Source organism: Pseudopodoces humilis, chromosome 5 (genome assembly GCF_049639895.1).
Source record: "Pseudopodoces humilis isolate 2021_Gansu_Grassland_sample_001 chromosome 5, ASM4963989v1, whole genome shotgun sequence".
In the NCBI taxonomy this organism is placed as follows: domain Eukaryota; kingdom Metazoa; phylum Chordata; class Aves; order Passeriformes; family Paridae; genus Pseudopodoces; species Pseudopodoces humilis.
This window is the reverse complement of record NC_142204.1, coordinates 20,091,587-20,109,845: the sequence shown is the minus strand read 5'-3', so window position 1 is coordinate 20,109,845 and position 18,259 is coordinate 20,091,587. Positions and strand designations below refer to the sequence as shown.

The 18,259-nt window shown below is 35.2% G+C and overlaps 1 protein-coding gene across 1 annotated transcript in view; it reads left to right on the top strand.

The window, feature by feature from the left end:
• Positions 1-18,259, top strand: part of SLC41A2 (solute carrier family 41 member 2) — a 43,969-nt gene that overhangs the window by 15,444 nt on the left and 10,266 nt on the right. The window contains exons 6-10 of the mRNA XM_005527865.3: positions 537-683; positions 5,140-5,287; positions 5,699-5,778; positions 15,725-15,856; positions 16,804-16,952. Coding sequence (XP_005527922.1) covers positions 537-683; positions 5,140-5,287; positions 5,699-5,778; positions 15,725-15,856; positions 16,804-16,952 — 656 coding nt within the window. The remainder of the gene's footprint in view (positions 1-536; positions 684-5,139; positions 5,288-5,698; positions 5,779-15,724; positions 15,857-16,803; positions 16,953-18,259) is intronic.

Genomic DNA, 18,259 nt, shown 5'->3' with positions numbered 1-18,259 from the left:
ATTAACACCTCTAATTAATTTTTCAAGTGTGTAGCAAATAATATTAATATGTTGTCTTGGGTTTAATTTTTTTGTAGCTTCTTGGTGTTTGGTGCTAAATCCTTGGTAGTCTTGAACTATTTCAGATGTCAGAGTATTTAATCTTATATTGTTTTCAGCCTAGGTTGATGTAAATTAAAGTCAGCAGAAATTACCAGGGTTGGAAAAGAATACACTTCTAATCTTTTTCTTTAGGAAATAGCTGCTTTACAATTTCAACAGTGCTAATTCTAGTCATAGGTAAAGTAGTTTGTTCTTGTTGAACCTGTATATGGTTCTTGATTTTTTTTTTGTACGCGCTCACTGTGTTTTTTTTTAAAGTGCGTGTCCATTTTTTAAAATGGCTAAAACTTAAAAACACAGTCATCAATCAGGTGGGAAGAACAATCATCTGGGAATAAAAGCACTGACTTCTTATTTATTAAGTTTGAAATGATCAGAACTTGGAATTACAACAGTGGATACAGTTGCTGTACTGTCTTCTTTGTTGAATTTAGGAGTGATAATGGTTGGAGTTATTGTTGGATCTAAGAAGACTGGTATTAATCCTGACAACGTTGCCACTCCCATAGCAGCAAGTTTTGGAGATCTCATCACCCTTGCCATACTAGCATGGATAAGTCAGGGTCTGTACACTTGCCTTGGTAAGTGTGCTTTGAAATGTGTATGACTCCCAGGAACTTTTTTGGGGTTAAGAGGGTGGGCAGAAGGCTGGAAGGGAGAGGTTAAGCAAACCTTTTAGTCTGACTTACTGTTTTGTCAACATTTATACCATTAAATGGTAAATCTTAGAGTGCCATGATGTTTTTCCCCTTTTTTTAAAATAAACCATAGAAGACACTTACCTGAAGTTTGGCACAATCTAGGACTATCTGAAAGACTTTGACAATATCACAGTCAACCTACATGTGAAATATAAGCCTTAATAATGAAGAAACAAATAATGTGAAAATATTTTCTCACAGTGAGAAAAGAATGTTAAGAGCCTTATTCAAAATGATATCATTGCTGCAACTAACTCATTCCATAGAAACTATTAAAAGTTTATTGTATTTTAAAAGACATAATTATAGACAATTATAGTATAAAATACCACAGATAAAATACTGTGTTGTCCATAACTTACCAGAGATGCTGATATCATCACATACAGTCTTTACAGCTCATTGTCCAAACCCTTTTATACGGAAATATTACAACATCAGCCAGAAAAAATATCTAATAAGACTCAAGCTACCATAGTGTGACTTGCAGTTGTTTTTTCAGTATTTGGTTTTTCATGTTTAGAAAGTGTTGTCATAATGTCAACTTAAATGTATCAGTGTGCAAAAGAAGTATTTTTTAATATTTTCTGTATTTTTGTTAAAATTTAAATAGCATTGTTTATTTTGTAACCATAGTTCAGTCTTTCATATTGTGTTCTAATACCTCAAGATTAGATAAATCTAATACCTTAAAGTATTTCTCAAATACTTTTTTTAAACACTTTTTTAAAGGAAGTTTTAAAATTTACAGTGAAAATTGATGAAGATATTATTTAGCACCTCTTCTTTCTTCTGATGAGAAAAACTCTTAAAACATACAATTCCTTTTAATCTGTCAATCTAAACAAAAAACACTCAACCCTCCTAAAAAAAGGTGGGTAAAGAAACCTGGACTTTTTTCTTCCTTTCACACATTTCCAGAAATTTACGTTTCTAGATACAAGAGTTCCAATGTATCTCAGAGGAATGAAAAAAAGAAGTGGGTACAGTTTGAACTGATCCTTTGCTGCTTTTATAGCTGTCATGACCACTGACATTTTTCTCTGCCAATGCATTTGGAAAGCAGATCCCACATGTGTAGGGGTAAGAATCAGTGTGCTTCCAAGACTTACTCTCAGTTTTCTGTCTTCTGGAAATATTTCTCTTTTGGTGAAGTATGTAATTATCTAGTTACCGCTAAAATGCCTCCTTCTGCTCTTTGTATATTTTTTTTCAATGTCTTTGTCTTTCTTTCTTTCTGGAAACAAAAGAGTCTTTCTAAAGAAAGAAAATGCCACGAAACCCTAGGAAATAGGTGGTTTCCAAGATGCACATATTTGAACTATGAAATAGGAATAAAAGTATGGAGCACTTTCACCTCAGGAGAGGTATATCAAGTTGGGAATGAAGGGAAGAGGCATTCAGAGGATGATTAGGCAACAGGTTAAAAAAAGTTAAAGAATTTTTATTTAAACAATACATGAGTGGGATGTGAGACTTACAGCTGTGATGTATTAAGAGGACTAGAGTGATTTTAGAAAACTTTGGGTAAACCAGAGAGGAACCCTTTGAGGAGTATTGACCAGACAGATGCAGAGTCTTGAGAGATGAAATCCCTGATGCAAACCTCAGCAGAAGCTGACAGCTTCTTTATGCTTTATGCACCTGAAAGAAGCATAATTCTAAACCTGTCGTTTTTCTTTTCTTCTCTCCATAAGCCTGAACTGTTTGCCATAGTCTGAAAAAGGATACTGGACTAGATGAGAACTGTGCCTCATCCAGCACAGATATTCTTATGTTCTTTCTCATTTCTGTTGTTTCTGTGCTTTCTCACTGCTAGAATAAGAAGCCCAATGGGAATGATAAAAAGAAATCTGAAGTTTATAGGTAGTAATGAAACTGGATTCACTTTTGAACTATGTTCAGAATTAACTATTTTCCTGTGTGATTTATTAGCCTAGTGAAATGGTCTGAAACAAAATAAGTTTCTGGGTGCTGTCTGCATGGGATGAGTTGTTTTCAGACAACAAGACTGGAAGGATGGAAATTATTTGTATACAAGCTTTATGTTTGTCTGTAACAGAGGTGTACAGCCTTTGGTTTGATACAATACTTTATGGCATACCCTGAAGAGACAGGGGAAAGGGCTTTTTTTACCTAGGCCAGGGCCAAATGAAACACCTTATTTGGCCACTATCAGATATATAATTTCTTAAAGGTTGTTCTGAGCACTTTAAAAACAGTGACAAAGTTATCAAACATGGGGATTTAAATAGTAAAATGTTAACAGTTCTTAACTCCCGAAGAGCTGTCTGTGAATCCTTGTTAAATAGCTGGGGGAAAGCACTAGAGGGCTCCCCAGGACCATCACTGGGACCTGGCACATTTCCTCCAGCAGAACACAAGCAGTGCTCTGGAATACACTCAGTAAATTAAATGTGGAGGTCTGTGTTGCCTATTGTCAGTAATAATTTGAAAACTTATTTGAAACTTTCAATTTTTCTCACACAATATGCGTTTAGCTCCTGTATATCTTTGATCCAGGTTGAGAAGACAAATTGTGTGATTCACATTATTGTTTTTGGGTTATTACCAGTTGTTTTGAAGCAATATATTTGCAGTTTACCTCTAATTTCTACTTCAAATAATTTCTGCATTATTTGAGCAAGATGCCTTTTCCCATGTAAGCTGCCTGCTAATAAATCTAACAAAAAAGGAGTGAGATGAACCCTAAAATTGAATTAATTTATTTTCTCTTCCCATTCTTCAGCTATTGTAAAATGCATTTTCTTCTTCTGTGAATTAAATATGAAGTGGAAGATGTCTATATTTCATTTAAAGATGCATCTCAAGGTTTATATTTTTAGATCTTTGTAGTAGGAAGTTCTACCAATAGAACTTTTTTTAAAAAAAAATAAAAGTCCCTCACTGTTCCCAAGAGCTGAGTATTCTCAGCTGGAGTTGAGAATTCTCGCTGGTCCACATCTTAGGTCATGGAAAGAGGTGAAAGGAGATAAAAAGACCACTCAAAGGAAGAGGAAGATAATACACTGTAGAATAATTAGATAATTAGATAAGGACAGGAAAAAATCTCTTTTGGGCTTTGTCTTGTTCTCATTCTAATAGCTTTCTACTTTTAGTTTGCCCAGGGAAACATAACTTATTATGTTTTCTGCTGGCTCTGCTGCAGAGGTTGTTACTCAATGCAGAAGGGGTAGTAACTTCTAAAATTTCTACAGCAATTATTTCAGTAGATCCACTAAGGTAACATCAAAATAGTAACTGCTTGGATTTGCAGCCATTATAATAAGCCATAATGTATGGGTGAGAATATTTTTTATATACCAACTACTCCTCTTTGGTAGTGTTTGTGTGATCTATATTAACTATTTCAACCTGTTCATTTAAAATATATTTTGTTGTAAGACTGAATTTTGAAGGTTTTGACAAAATGTGTTTTAACATTAGGTACATGACCATGCTTCTCATAAAACAAATATTTAATTTAAAAGTGGAATATTTGCACAATTCATACTTATATATTAGCCCTTAGGATAGATTTTTCATTATTTACCTCATTGTTGAATTAGGAAGCCTTGGATCACTGTAGTAGCTTCTGTGAGGATGGGATTACAAAACCAAGTAATTGCAAAAAAGTAGTGTCCTTTCTGTGGAAGCAGCTGTTCACTTTACAGTCTCAGCTTTATGATGGTACTCACCAGTGTTTGCATTTGTACTCCTGTGAAATAGGATGGAATTCTCATGGGCAGGTACAAGCAGCAGAATTGCCTGTTAATTTTTAGACTCAGACTGGCTATGAAACAACTGAGCTACTGATATAAATGTCTCAATTTTGCATGTTGTGCTTGAATCTTTTTAGATATGCTATTTCTGGAAAGAATACCATATTACCTGCTTTGGGAATTAGGGAGTGTATATATGCTAAGAATTTGGATAGAAACAAAATGCATTTTCATGATATTCAGTTTCTTTTAAAAATTTTTTCTTCAGTTACAAAATAATATCATATATTCTACATCCTTACCGTATTTTTTATCATAAAACATCATACAAAAATCCTCTTCAAAATTCCTTCTTTGTACTGATGGTTTTGTCCTTGAGAAGGTGAGAGATGATGATCACAGACGGCATATATTAACCATATTGTTTAGTGCAGTAGTTGAAACTTGTATAAGTACTTGTACAAGTTGTACATGTAATAGTAATGTATATTATTAAAATTCCTCAGTTGTATGGCATAGATCATAATTTATTTTAGAATTCTAAATTAAGAAAGAAACATTTAGGAATATCTTGAGAGTAAAAGAATTTGGTTTTTTTTTTATTATTATTTTAGAGACATATTACTATGTATCTCCTTTGGTTGGTGCCTTTTTTTTGGCTCTGACTCCGATGGGGATTGTCATAGCTGCCAAACACCCAGCTACCAGAACTGTCCTCCATTCAGGATGGGAGCCTGTTATAACTGCCATGATTATAAGCAGGTAGGTCTGTTTATCTCACTGTATGGAAGCATCTTGATAGCCATCCTGCATCTCTGTGTATCTTACTTGATTGTACTTAAGAGACACAATTACAGAGCCTCCAGAATTTAGGCTTTTGAATTTTGAATAGCACTGATCTAAGAGATTATTTAATCCAATGAAAGTTATGAATCTTAAAAGTAGAGGAATTGGCTAATACTCTGTGGTCTTTGTTATACAAGAAGCAAATTTTAAGAATAGCTGTAGTGAATAGGTACAGTGATGTTAGTCTGTAGCTCAGAATGAGGTAATGGCTCAGGGGAAAGATGAGATCAAAGTCCTGGCTTGAAGATGATCTAAGTCAGATTTATTTTTTAAATACTGTTTAATGGTCTTGCTTGCCTTATTCTAAATATTGTACTTTGTTTTCAGTATTGGTGGCCTTATTCTGGACACAACTGTATCTGATCCTAACTTGGTTGGAATTGTTGTTTATACCCCAGTAATTAATGGTAAGACACTAACAGGATTAATTGCTACTATGTATCAATTGATATACCTTGTTTTGAGAAAGCAAATTTCTCTTATGCTAATTAATATCTGGAATATTAATTTCAATTTTTGATTTTGATGTCAACACCTGTTTATTTGAAGACCTGAGAAGTGCTTCCTGTTTTCACTACAACCTCTAAAACAAGATAGAGAATGTGAGAAGTAGAAACCTCAAGTATGCATTAAGAAACTGAGAGTGCAAATATTGAAGGAGTATATTCAAATATTAAATTAGCAAATATTATATTTAAGCAGTTAGGCTGGGAAAATGTAGATAAAATTTTGTCTCAAAGGGTTTGTTTTTTATTTCTGAACATCCAAGGACAAATTTTCAAACAATAATTTACTATCATCCTGTAATGTGTATTCTTATAATATAATAATCCTGTAATGTGTGTTCATATAAGAACTAAGAAGCATACTACAGGCAAGTAAATAAACTTCTCAAGAAAAATGTGTGTTGCTTCCGATGAATGGTATGCACTTTTCAGATTGGTAAGAATGAATTTGTGAAAATTGGGTCCTTAAGTTAAGTGTTCTATCTTCTAATGATAAGAACAAGGCAAATTTGAGAAGACCAGTTAATATCTAATTAGATTGGTGCAGTTTAAAAATGCTTTTTTTTCCTCATACAGTACCACAGGGTTGATACCTATTTAGTCTGCAACAACTATAATCACCAGAAATGTTCCCACTGTATTGCTGCCTGTTCTTTCTCCTTTTTGTGTTTTTCAATTTGATTTCTTACATTAATTTGCACTTTTATGTATTCTTATTAAAACCATTTCTCTAGTTACCAAGAAGATTCTGTTTTAACTTAAGTTGGCTCTTGAAAATTTCATGTGACTATGTTCTATTCTGTTTTCTAAGCTATAAATTAAATTAATTATGGCCACTTCTTTTCCACCTTGATAATAAGATGTTAATATGGTCACTGGGTTTTCATTTTGAACCACATTGCCTTGATATAATTAATTTTCCAGACATTGTTAATGGAAATGTAACACTGGATAGCACCCAAACATTTTATAAGCTTTACTGTGGTTAAGAGTTAATAGAGCTATTGCTGCAAATATTACACAAACTGTTCAGTTAGAGGCTTTGACAGAAGCATGTTATTGGCAAATTCATGTTAGCATGTTTTAAAGCTTTCACGTCTTCTGGATTCTTATAAATTGTCTTTTTAGTAATTTGCTCTAATTCTTCTGTAGGAATAGGAATTTCATTGATATACAGGTTCTCTGAATCATCCTTTTTGACCCACTTTAAAGATATATTTTCTGTTTTCTCCATTACAGCCCTCAGGTATTCTCTAACCTCCAAGATAATCAGTTTGCAAAAATGATCACTAATACTTCATGGATTCTTCCTGTAGCTCTCTAGATGCAGTAAATTTAACTTAACCCCCAGGCCCTAGTACTTACCTACTTGTGTTCAGGAATCACCATTTTTATGAAGGCAGTGGACAAAAGGAATGGAGTATTTCAATCTTCAGCAGAGCATGTTGCTTGCTCTTGTTTCTCATTAAGGCCCTCTATTTCCTTTCTTCTTACTTTTAATGTGAAACATTTCTGTGTTGCAACTCGAGTTCCTTGCTAACTGTAAATTAGGTTTTACACTACAGACATTGTTTCCTTGCCTTCTTATGAATTCAAAATTACAAATACTTGCATCCAACTTTTGTGTATTTCCATTTTGATTTGCAGATACCTAAAAGGCAAGGAAGACATGTTGATCTTCAGTTTTTTTCTGCTTTACACCTGTAACTTTACTTATAGTAGTCCTTTTTTGGTTAGCCCCCTGGATTTGCTTCCTAAGAGAAGAGGATTGGTTTTTTTCTTATTAGGCAGGTGTACCCAAACCAGTATTAAGGCAATGCCCGTACATTCTTTTGAACTGTCTTTATAGGAAAAAGAACTAGCCAAAATCTATCGAGCCCTGGAGGTTTAGCTGACAGGTCAAAAGGTCTTTGAAGGGTTAGGCAGGTGTAGGAGAGGGAAAGCTGAGGCTGCTGTAGCAGGCAGGGAGGGAAATGACTCTTTCCAGGAGGCTGGGATAGCAAGAAGCATGCTTGACTCAGAATTCTAAAGGTAGAGGCATTTCTACTGGAAGATATAGAGAAAATATGTTCTGTGTAGAGGATGCAGGGTTTTATGGTACACCTCCTGGAAAAGGAAACTGTAGGCAGGTAAGTTTTGGGTTGCTGTTAGATTAGTCTCTCCTGGGTTTCATAATTCTACTGACACCTTTTGATATTGCTGGTCAGTACAGTGTAGTAAACTGGGGGTAAGGAAGTTCTTCAGTTAAAAAAGCACATCTGTTGACACTCATTTACTGACATGAAATGTGTTAGGTCACTTAACAGATGGCTTTTTAAATATTACTGTTGCAGAAAGTTTACCTTTCTTGGCCTTGGAATTCTCATTGCAAGCCAAATAGCAAAAGAAACTGAGGGTTTTCTTTTTCTGGTTTCTTTATCTTAAAATTTGTAGTTCATATGGCACAGAAAACGTGGGGGAAAAAAACCCAGGAAAATATGAAAGAAATATTCTTTTCTATTGGGAATTTGTCCAGCCAAAATTTGAGGACATTGTAAATTTGTCCAGAATTTCAAGCTGTCACTGTTTTTTCAGGGCTGTGTCTTGAGTACCTGAACAGTACTGACTGCAAAATGGTCAGGTGTTAGGCTTCCTGTGCACCATTAAGTAGGTTTCATCCAAGTCCTGTCTAGATAGTTTGCTTATACTTAGATGTGAGACAAGTGATTTTAATCATATCTTACACTGTGGAGCCATAAATATTTTAGTTTAAAAAACACTGGTCTGGAATTTGAGCAACCTCAAAGTTTCCCACCCCTATTAACAATAACTACAAATATTTGCCTAAAATATTAAAACAGTTTTTAAGCAGAAAGGCATTTATAGTTAGCTTTACAGCTGGTGGCCAGACATATTTCACAACTGTTTTTTTCCATTTTCCCACTGTTAAACACATTTCTTGAGATGAATAGTTATTTTTAATTCTATGGGTGGGCTGGGTTAAACTGCATCTCTGCTTTTTGAAAATAAATAAATTATTTTATTGTTTCAGGCAACTACCAGACTACTTGAGATTTAGATGTCTCTTTGATGTACTGAAGTTCTGAAAAAAATAACTAAGCCCAAGTGTGGCTGTGCTTCAATCTAGATACTCGAGTTGTGTTTTCTCATGAATGAGATGGTTAAAATTTGCAAATCCTCTTACAGCATCACAGCATGTTGAATTTGGCTCAGGATTTCCAATTTGCAAGTAACCAAGTTCCTTTTGTGCAGAAAAAAAGATAACATCTTAAACAATTATATGCTTCTGCCTATGCAACAGAAATGAGCTAAGGTGCAGTTACCAGATAGAGCCACTTTCCTCTCCATTTTCGTTGTGTGCTTATACAAAACATTGTGAGATATCTTCTTAGTATTTGCATTTCTGAAGTTACTGGTAATAACCAGCATGTCAGTAGACTTTATCCCATTTTTTATGCACCTTGAAGAATGAAAGTTCTACAAATTAATTCTGAAAACACCTGAAATTTTTAAATACTTCATATCATAAAACTCCTTTGCAGGTGGTTTGAAGCAGTACTCTTTAAAGGTAACACAAGCCTGTTCTAATATTTCTTACTCTTTGGCTGTCCATACTTTAAAAGTATTTGCTATCTGGAGGGAATACATAGGTATCGAGGAATATGAGAAACACATGTGAGGAAAATCTAGTAGAAAACTTAATGAATGTTAAGACAATTCCAGTTGTCTGGGAGATGAAAATTAAGCTTAGTCAATACATTCTGCAAAACATCCCTTTTTTTTCTGTTTGTAGGGTAAATTGAATGACAGACATTCAGATTTTTCAGAGAGCTTTTACTGTAAATTGTTTTGGAGAATATGGGAAAAAAATTCCAAAGAAACCATTACTTTTCAAAAAAATAAAATACATCTTTTAATAGTTAAATATTTTAACTTCTTTTAGCATAGTTGTACTTTGATTTTTCTCACAGTGGTGATTTTTCTCTGAGTGGTGCTTTGATTAGAATATAACCTGTCTCAGAGGGTTGAGCATCTGAAATTTGCCTCTGTAAATCACAAGGGAAAACATTAGTGTACCTGGATGGTAATAGAGCACTTTAGACTGGGTAGCAAATTAATTTTTCTGCATCCTGAATTGGAAAGAATGTGTTAGACTCAGAAGGCACCTCTACTGTATGAAAACTTTATAATTCAATCTTTATTCTGACATGAATAAGGAGGAGGGTTTTGATTTTTGTTATTTACTTCTGATGCATTATTGGGTGATGCATTTACTACCTCTTAGTTGCTAACTTGTACATGTAAACCTGCATATATTCCTTTATAGTGTGTGATCTTTCTTTCAAGTGTTACTTGTAAATTTTTTAGAAGATTTCAGTAATCATTGTGTCATTTTCACAACGCAATTATATCCAGAGCATTTTCATTTTTTGACAGTCAAGGAACAATTTTTATTAGTCATAGGAAAGAAATTATTTATGAGTCAATTCAAACATGGAATGTAATAGTTGCATATATAATAAAGATTTCTCTTAAAAAACATCCATCTAGGGAAAGCTAATATTTTCCATCTGTTTTCCCCCAAACGTTTGTAAGTATTAAAAGAAATGCTACAAAATAAAATGGAAGATGAATGAAAAAAACCCCCCACATAAATAGGTAGCTATTTAGGTATTTCACTTGCATGAAACAGGATTTTTAAAAGTTAATGGTAGGGAGGTCAGGGCAAAAAATTCATCTTGCATTTTCTGAAAGATAAGATGATTATTCAAAAATTTAGAGTTTTCGGTCACCATTGTAACTGGGATTATTTTTATTCCTTTTAATTTAATTTTTATGATGCAGATGTTGAACCTCAAAAAAGTCTGTTTGTCAAAACTGACTATTTTGAACTATGGATTGTGCTCAGGAATGTGCAAAAGTGAGAATCTTCCAGCCTTCCCTCTCTTGATAGATTTACAAGATCAATGTGGGAATTATGTTAATTCTTCCCTTATGTAGATATTAATTGATTTTAGGCCCATTGCACAAGCTGTATTATAGATGCTTGGGAACAACACAGTATTCTATGACTGATTAATCCCTCTCCACGGAACTGGGTTTCTAAAAATCTTTAATCTCAGGTTTGCTTTGCCTGTTCTTACACAATCTTCTGTGTGCCTCATCGTGCAACTATTTACATTTTCATGAGCAGTCATAGCAGTGGTCATTAAAGCTGAGTATATTCACTTTATCTGTAGGGTTGTCAGTACTTTAAATGGAGGCAATTTTCTACAGGAAAAAAATTTCAATTATATATATTCAAGGAAATTAACCAAAAAACCCACCAAAACCAAGAATGAGATGGGGACCTATAGGAATGGAAGGGACTTAATAAATAAAGTAGTTGAATACTGCTTTGGAAATTTTATGTTGCCTATTTTACAGTTCTCCCCTTGCACTAAACAAGTACTTAAACCAAGATTTTTTGCTGATTAGTAATAACATGGTGCATAGGGTTATTCCTACTCAGATGGAGGACTTTGCACTTCCTTTTGTTGAATTTCAGGAGATTTTTCTTGACTCAGCTCTTCAGCCTATTCAGTTCCCTCTGAATGGCAGCACAAACCCCCTGGTTTATCAACTGCTCCTCTAGGTGCTCCCTCAAAAACCTTACTCTATTTATGAAAAAGCACAAGAAAAAGCCAGCCCAGTGCATTACCCAGAGCAGTGGATGATCTCAGACTGATCTCTGTCAGCAAGATCCAGCTTCCCTTAACTTCCCTGTGTTTTTACCTGCACTGAGTTATGAGACACAGATTTGCTTTGAAGTATTAAGACTCATTGATGTAAAGTGCTTTAATGTGGTTTTCTGAATAGCATGGTTAGTTCTACTATTAGAAAAAATTTGCTAGATGATGATTAATGGAATAATGCCCATGGGCCTGTTTGCAAATACATGGCATGGTTTTGGCTCTACTTTCAATATGGTTTCCTGTGCTTGTTAGACAAAAGACCTGTGATAACAACTTTTACAAGAAATGTTCTTGCTTAGCCCTTAACTGCCTTTAATAAAATGATGAGGTTTTGCATTTTCTTTTAAAGCTGTAAGTCAGTGTGACATCCTTCACACTTCAGCAGACAGCATCTCTTCTGCTTACTGACAAAGCAGCACCCTCATGTTGAAGTTAAACACATTTGCTGTTCTGAGAGGAATGAAGTAATAATTGCTGCATTTTACTTCAAAATATATTGTTTTCCCCTATGTTGTAGTTCTTGGAAAAATGAAAGAAAATGAACAAAGTCTTCACAAATTTAATATTTGTTATGATGGCTGCAACAGTGCAATAGGAGAAAAATTTCTGTATTAATCAAATGTTCATGTAAACAGGCCTCATATACATTTACAGAGCTTTTAATAATATGAGCAGCTACTGAGAATGTGATCGTCTTATATGTTTAGAAGATGCTGAGAAGTTATCAGATTTGTGTATCAACATCTTGCCAACCTACGCAGTTTTATCTTTTCTCTGTTACTTGCAGGGATCTGATTAATCTGGTATAGCTGAGATGGTAACTGCACATGCACAATAGCTGCTGTTACCAAACAAACTGAGTATCTCTGTACATATCAAAGTGATTCATTCAGCCTTATACAAGTCATTCTGTGACCAGCAGAACAGTGAAACCCGATTCTGCTCTCATTTGTATCCTGAGGTTTTAGACAGTCTTTTCAACCTGCAGTGCTCCCTATTGCCTTGTGTTCCCGCTATACCCACTGCTCACAACATTTTCTCCATTTTCCCTCTGCTTTCCATTTTCCCAACATTGCTATTCCTCTTCTCTCTCACTGAGCTGTTGGCTGAGCAAGAGGCATCATGCCTCGCTCCAAGCTGAGTGCTGACTGGCCAGCTGGCCTGCTTATGCTTATGCCATGAACTATATAGCTCATATTATTACTGTCCTTGTCTCACTGAGGACATGGGTTTGGATCTTTTCCTTTATTTATCTAGTCACTGTTTCGTTTTTGGTAGATTGTTTAACCTGGAATATAGCATATCTGTCCTTGTGCCAGACATGATTGAAATTGGCCCAAAGGTTCAAAAAGAATTAGAAGAAAGAATTGATAGGTGAACAGACAGAACTCAAATACGGTGTCGCTGCTGCAGTCATCACCATGCATTGTTGGCTGGCTGACACTGAGCAGGATGTATGGATTCTAGAAGCATTTACGCTTTATTATATCTGGCTATCTTCTGTGAGTTGAAATTGTACTATTAATATTAGGTTATTGAGACAAATAACATTTAAAATATTTTTGCTGAATATACAAATACTTTATTTCCGTTTAGCTAAAACAGATTGTTCAACTCAGCTGTAATTAGTTACACCTCTTGAGAGCACACTCCACACTGGCTGTTCTGGTTAGCTTGTCAGCTTTTGCAGCGCAGCCATCCCCTCCTTTACCAGTATTCCATGGCTGGCCAGCTTGTTTTAGAATCTCTTTTGAAACTTGTCAGTAATTTCTTGCTATCTATGAGCAATAGGGCTTGGGGAATACTTTCTCTAAATGATAGTTATAAAAGTGAAGAGATTTGTCATTAATAGCTATCCATCAAAGGATTTACAACCAATCTTACACCTTCCTTCATAGACTTGTCAATGTCTTTTGTCCAGACAGAGTTTTGTAATCACCATTTCAAGTGAGTTTATTTATATTTTCCTTAATTAATTTATCTCATTTGGTTTCCCTTATTATTAACTAGGGAAAAAAGTCCAGATCACCTGTATTTCTGAGCACCTGAATTTGTTGAAGCAAATAATTACTAGTCACAAGTTACATACATTCTAGAAAATACTTAAAATATAGAGAGTTCTGCCAAATTGGTTTGTAGTTGCCTTGCAACAAAACTCAAACCAGCCGTATGTACTTCTGTCCTTTATTTCTTTCTTTAGTGCTATAAGAGAAGCAGATAGTGGAGGAATATTTTACTATTTTTTTCTCTTAATATTGTTGTGAATAAATCAGTTATTGCAGTTGTTAGCCTGATGGTAATTATCCAGATTGCCTTTATGTCCTCTTTTTTAGCAGAAACTGTTTCATATTTTCCAGTCATATGGCACTATCCCCAGCTATGTACCTCTACTAAGAAGCAGTTTTACATAACAACTTTTTCATAATTCAGTCACAGAAATTACTTGATCCCCATCCAAATGTAGTGCATCCATCCTTAATTTTACTCATGCCTCTCTTTCTGTACCTTATTCTCCTTAGTCAGAAATCTCTAATTTGTTCTCAGTTGAAGGACAGACTTTGAGTCTTATTTAGATTGGTTTTAATCTTTTAAAACCTTTCATGGATAAATCTCCGTCATTGCTACTTTTTCTGTAGTTCATCTGAAAAAAAAGAGCTACTGCTATTTAAATTTTCTTTGCAAATTCTAAATCAACCTTTCGGTAGTTCATCTTTTATCCCGTAGCTCCTGACTGGGAACATGCATTCCCTGATTTGTATTTGAAGTTTTTCCTTAAAAGACCTACTTCCTTGTTAGCTTCAGCCATTTACTGTCTTCAAGCAGCAGTGAGGCAGGACATTTTTCAGATCTCAGTATTAGACCTTTGTGCTAACCACTCTCTTGTAGTCACCAAAATAATTTGGCAAACAGTGTCTTCTGGTCACCACAGATACTTGTTCTGGAACCAGACAAAGCCCTAAGTGTCAGATAAATTAATTCAACTACAATAAGCAAGGCCTTTCTCCTTCTGAAGTGGGGACAGGATCTGCATTACTTCTGCTTCTCAGACCAACCCATTGCTATGTAAAGCATCTGAAGTGGGGGAAAGAAAAAGCATGTGCTTGATGTGCAAGTAGACAGCTCTAGTATAATAATAGGAGAGTTTCATGTGACTGCATTCTGCAATGTGGATATTACAAATTGTTTTAGTTTTCTGTTCACTGAAGTAAAAATTCATAGAATGGGAAACAGCTCAGGGTAGAAGGAACCTTGAAATGTCACCTGGCTCAACCTTGTGTGAGAAAGGGATCTTGGATGAGATTTTCTAGCACCTGGTCTGGTCACATCTCAAAAACCTCCAGTGGAGTGGACTGCACCACATCCCTGGGGTGGTTGTTCCAGTGAATGATTGTTCTCACTATAAGAAATTTCTTTCTTGTATTGAGATGAATGCTCTGCTGGTACAACTAGTACACATTGCCTCTTTTCAGAAAGAAAGTAGAATAGAATCTCTATCACTACCATTCTTTTAACAAGACAGCTATTCAGATGCTCATTCTTTCAGCCTGAATTCTGAGTGGCAGAAGACTATATTACTCATGCTTTGTGTCAGAGGGGAATGAATATATTAACTCCTGAAGCCTTTTCTGGCCCTGTGGTTCTGTGTGTGAAATCTGAATTTGTGTTTGTGATACTGAGTGCTTCTGCTTTCATTACTTGCCCTGGCCAGGAATACTGTCCTAAGGAGGTAATCCAGCAGTGGCACAACTGTGTCATACTTCTGGTGACCCAAGAGGGATTTCCAAAGAAGAGGCAGTGATAAAAGGGAGTTTCACCTATGAGAAAGCATAGGATTGAACCTTTTGGAAAGTTTTGGATTTTTTGCACTTACCACAATTCAAAACTGATCTCCAAATACCCAGTGATACATTAAACTGTAGCCCAATTTTTGGACTTATTTTAATGACTTGCAGCCTGTCTATAACTAATATAGATCCTAAAGATATTTCTCCTTTTGACTTTCAAGTACTGTGATCAACAGAGAGGAAGTTGGTAAATGTGAAAAAAATATTGGCTACTATAGGAAAAAAAAAAAGTTGAACATTTTTCATTGGTTCCCTTTTGCATTTCAGGTATTGGTGGCAATCTAGTAGCTATTCAAGCTAGCAGAATTTCTACCTACCTCCATTTACATAGCATTCCTGGAGAGCTGCCAGAGGAGGCCAAGGGTTGCTATTACCCATGCAGAACATACTATGGTACAGGTATGTCTTACTTAAAAATCCTGTCTCACATCTCTTTACCCCTGTATGCCTGACTGTACCACCAGTGAGAAATGGCAATGAACTGAACTTTCTGTCTGCAATTCGAAGGTGGAGAGGCTTGGTAGTTTCCTTTGCTTGCAGCTGTTTGCCTGTGAGAATCACAGGAAACTCCCTAAGGGGTGGAGGAGAAGGGAGGAGCACAGAGAAGGGGTGAAGCCCTGGCAAGGGCTGGTGAGGCAGGACACCGGGATACCTGCTCAGAAGGGTTTCGGCCTTCAACTTTCCTTAGCTTCTCTGCGTGCTCCTAACTTTTGTCTGCCTTCAGAACTTCAAACCAATTTCCTGTTAGGGCCAAACATTGTATCAGACATTATTACTAAGCCAAATCCCTGATTTCCATTTTCAGTTTGCCATTTTCTCTCTAGATTGTTTCTTCACAGCATATTCCTCCCCTGTGTTTCCCTCTTTCCTAATGAAGTAGTAACTGTGGTGAAACGTGATGTGTCACCACCATGTATTACACTTCCATATTTATTTAATGAATTGAAAGAGATGTGAAAATGGTAAATGTGGGATTACTTTTTAGAAATATAAGGTATTTTTGAGGATATTTTGAATATGGAGTACAAAAGATCATCTTTCCTAGTAAGGCTTTAGGAGGTCCAAAAATGTAGATGATATTACATGAGCACAGAATGAAGGCAATTTGCACCCTTTCCCAGAAGGCCTCTGCTTACCTTTTTTTGAAAACAGTTAAATTCCTCAAGGAGTCTTCTAGTGGAAAATAATGCCTGCTGTTCCACAGTAGCCAATGCTGTGGAATTCCAAAAATGGGAGTGTTTTTATATTGAATAAAAATCTAAGATAGTAATTGAAGAGCTTTACCAAATTTTGGATAATTTTTTTAATTTTTTTTTTTTAATTTTTAAATTTTTTTTTAATTTTAGGAGTAAATAACAAATCAGCCCAAGTTCTGCTTCTCTTGGTGATTCCTGGACACCTGATTTTCTTGTACACAATCCACTTAATGAAAAGTGGACATACTTCCTTAACCCCCATCTTTATAGCAGTATATTTGTTTGCAGCTCTGCTACAGGTAAGACTAAGTACAACTGGGAAATGCTTGTATAAAATCAAGTTCTTAAAGAATTTTTTTTTTTTTCCCCTGGTATCTGAAATCTCATGAATGGCACAAAAAGGTGTGGTTTAATTGAGGCTTTCAGCACAGCTCTGAAGTAGCTGATTATCTCCAGAAATATACAGCTTACACAGGTGTACTGTTGTTGTGAGTGCTTTTCAGAACACACTTAACTGCATTATCTCCTTGTCATGCATCTTTCACATGCTTTTGGAACCATTGCATCTAAACCCCCATCATTTTAATCAAGTAGAGGAGAAATGGAAAGAAGGGAGGGGAAATGCAAAGAAGGAAAGGTAGCATTTATGAATAGGGAAAATCAAGGAAAACACAAGAAATCTCCTAAAGTGGTTTACATTAGTGTTTTAGTCAACATAGTCCAGTAGATGAAAATATTACAGCTTCCTGGGTGTGTTCTTAATATTTATTATTTTAAATTAATATGACAGCAAACACTCTACAAGAAATTGTAATTGCATTAATTGTCAAACTTTGTTACCTTATTTGGCTGTTTTACTTAGTGGTCTGTTAATACCCACCAAGGGCAGTTCGTGAAAGTTTTCTTTTGAAATAGCAATGTCTCAAGGTGAAATGATTTCATTTTGAGAAATCACTAACACAAAATTAAGGATTTTATTAAAATTACACACAATTTTTAGGTATAATCTGCCTGAATTAATGTTTCATTGCACCTTAAAACCAAAAAGTGACTGTTTGTGTTACACGGTAGAAGTGTAGTTGAAATATCCATAATTTAAATATACATACTGCTTCGAAAAATGTGACCAACTTAATTTTAGAATACAAACAACATTATCAACAGGTCAGTACTTAATAAAATTATAATTTTTAATGTTCTGACTTGTCCCATTTTTTCCCACTGCTATCTCAATAAGGTCAGGTTTCAAAAACTGTTACTATTTTATATGAGAATTTTACACCTTTCTGGTAGAACATGACTGGTAACGTTTCAACCTTTGCAAGTGAGAGTGCCATATTAAAATACATAAATTACTTTTCATTTCCCTCTTAGATAATATTCCTAGTTTCCAGCCCTATCACTTGCTTTATAGTGTGTTTTCCAGAGGAAAAGATGCTCTTCCTTTACTCTATATGTGCTGTCTGGGCTGGGGCAGGAGTCCCTGGGAGTGTAAGACTGCAGTGTGATTTCAGGCAGCATTAAACTTCCAAGATTTCCTATGGGAATTAACCTGAATTCATAAATCCAGTCCTCCTGCTCACAGAACTGCAATCACAGCATGTTT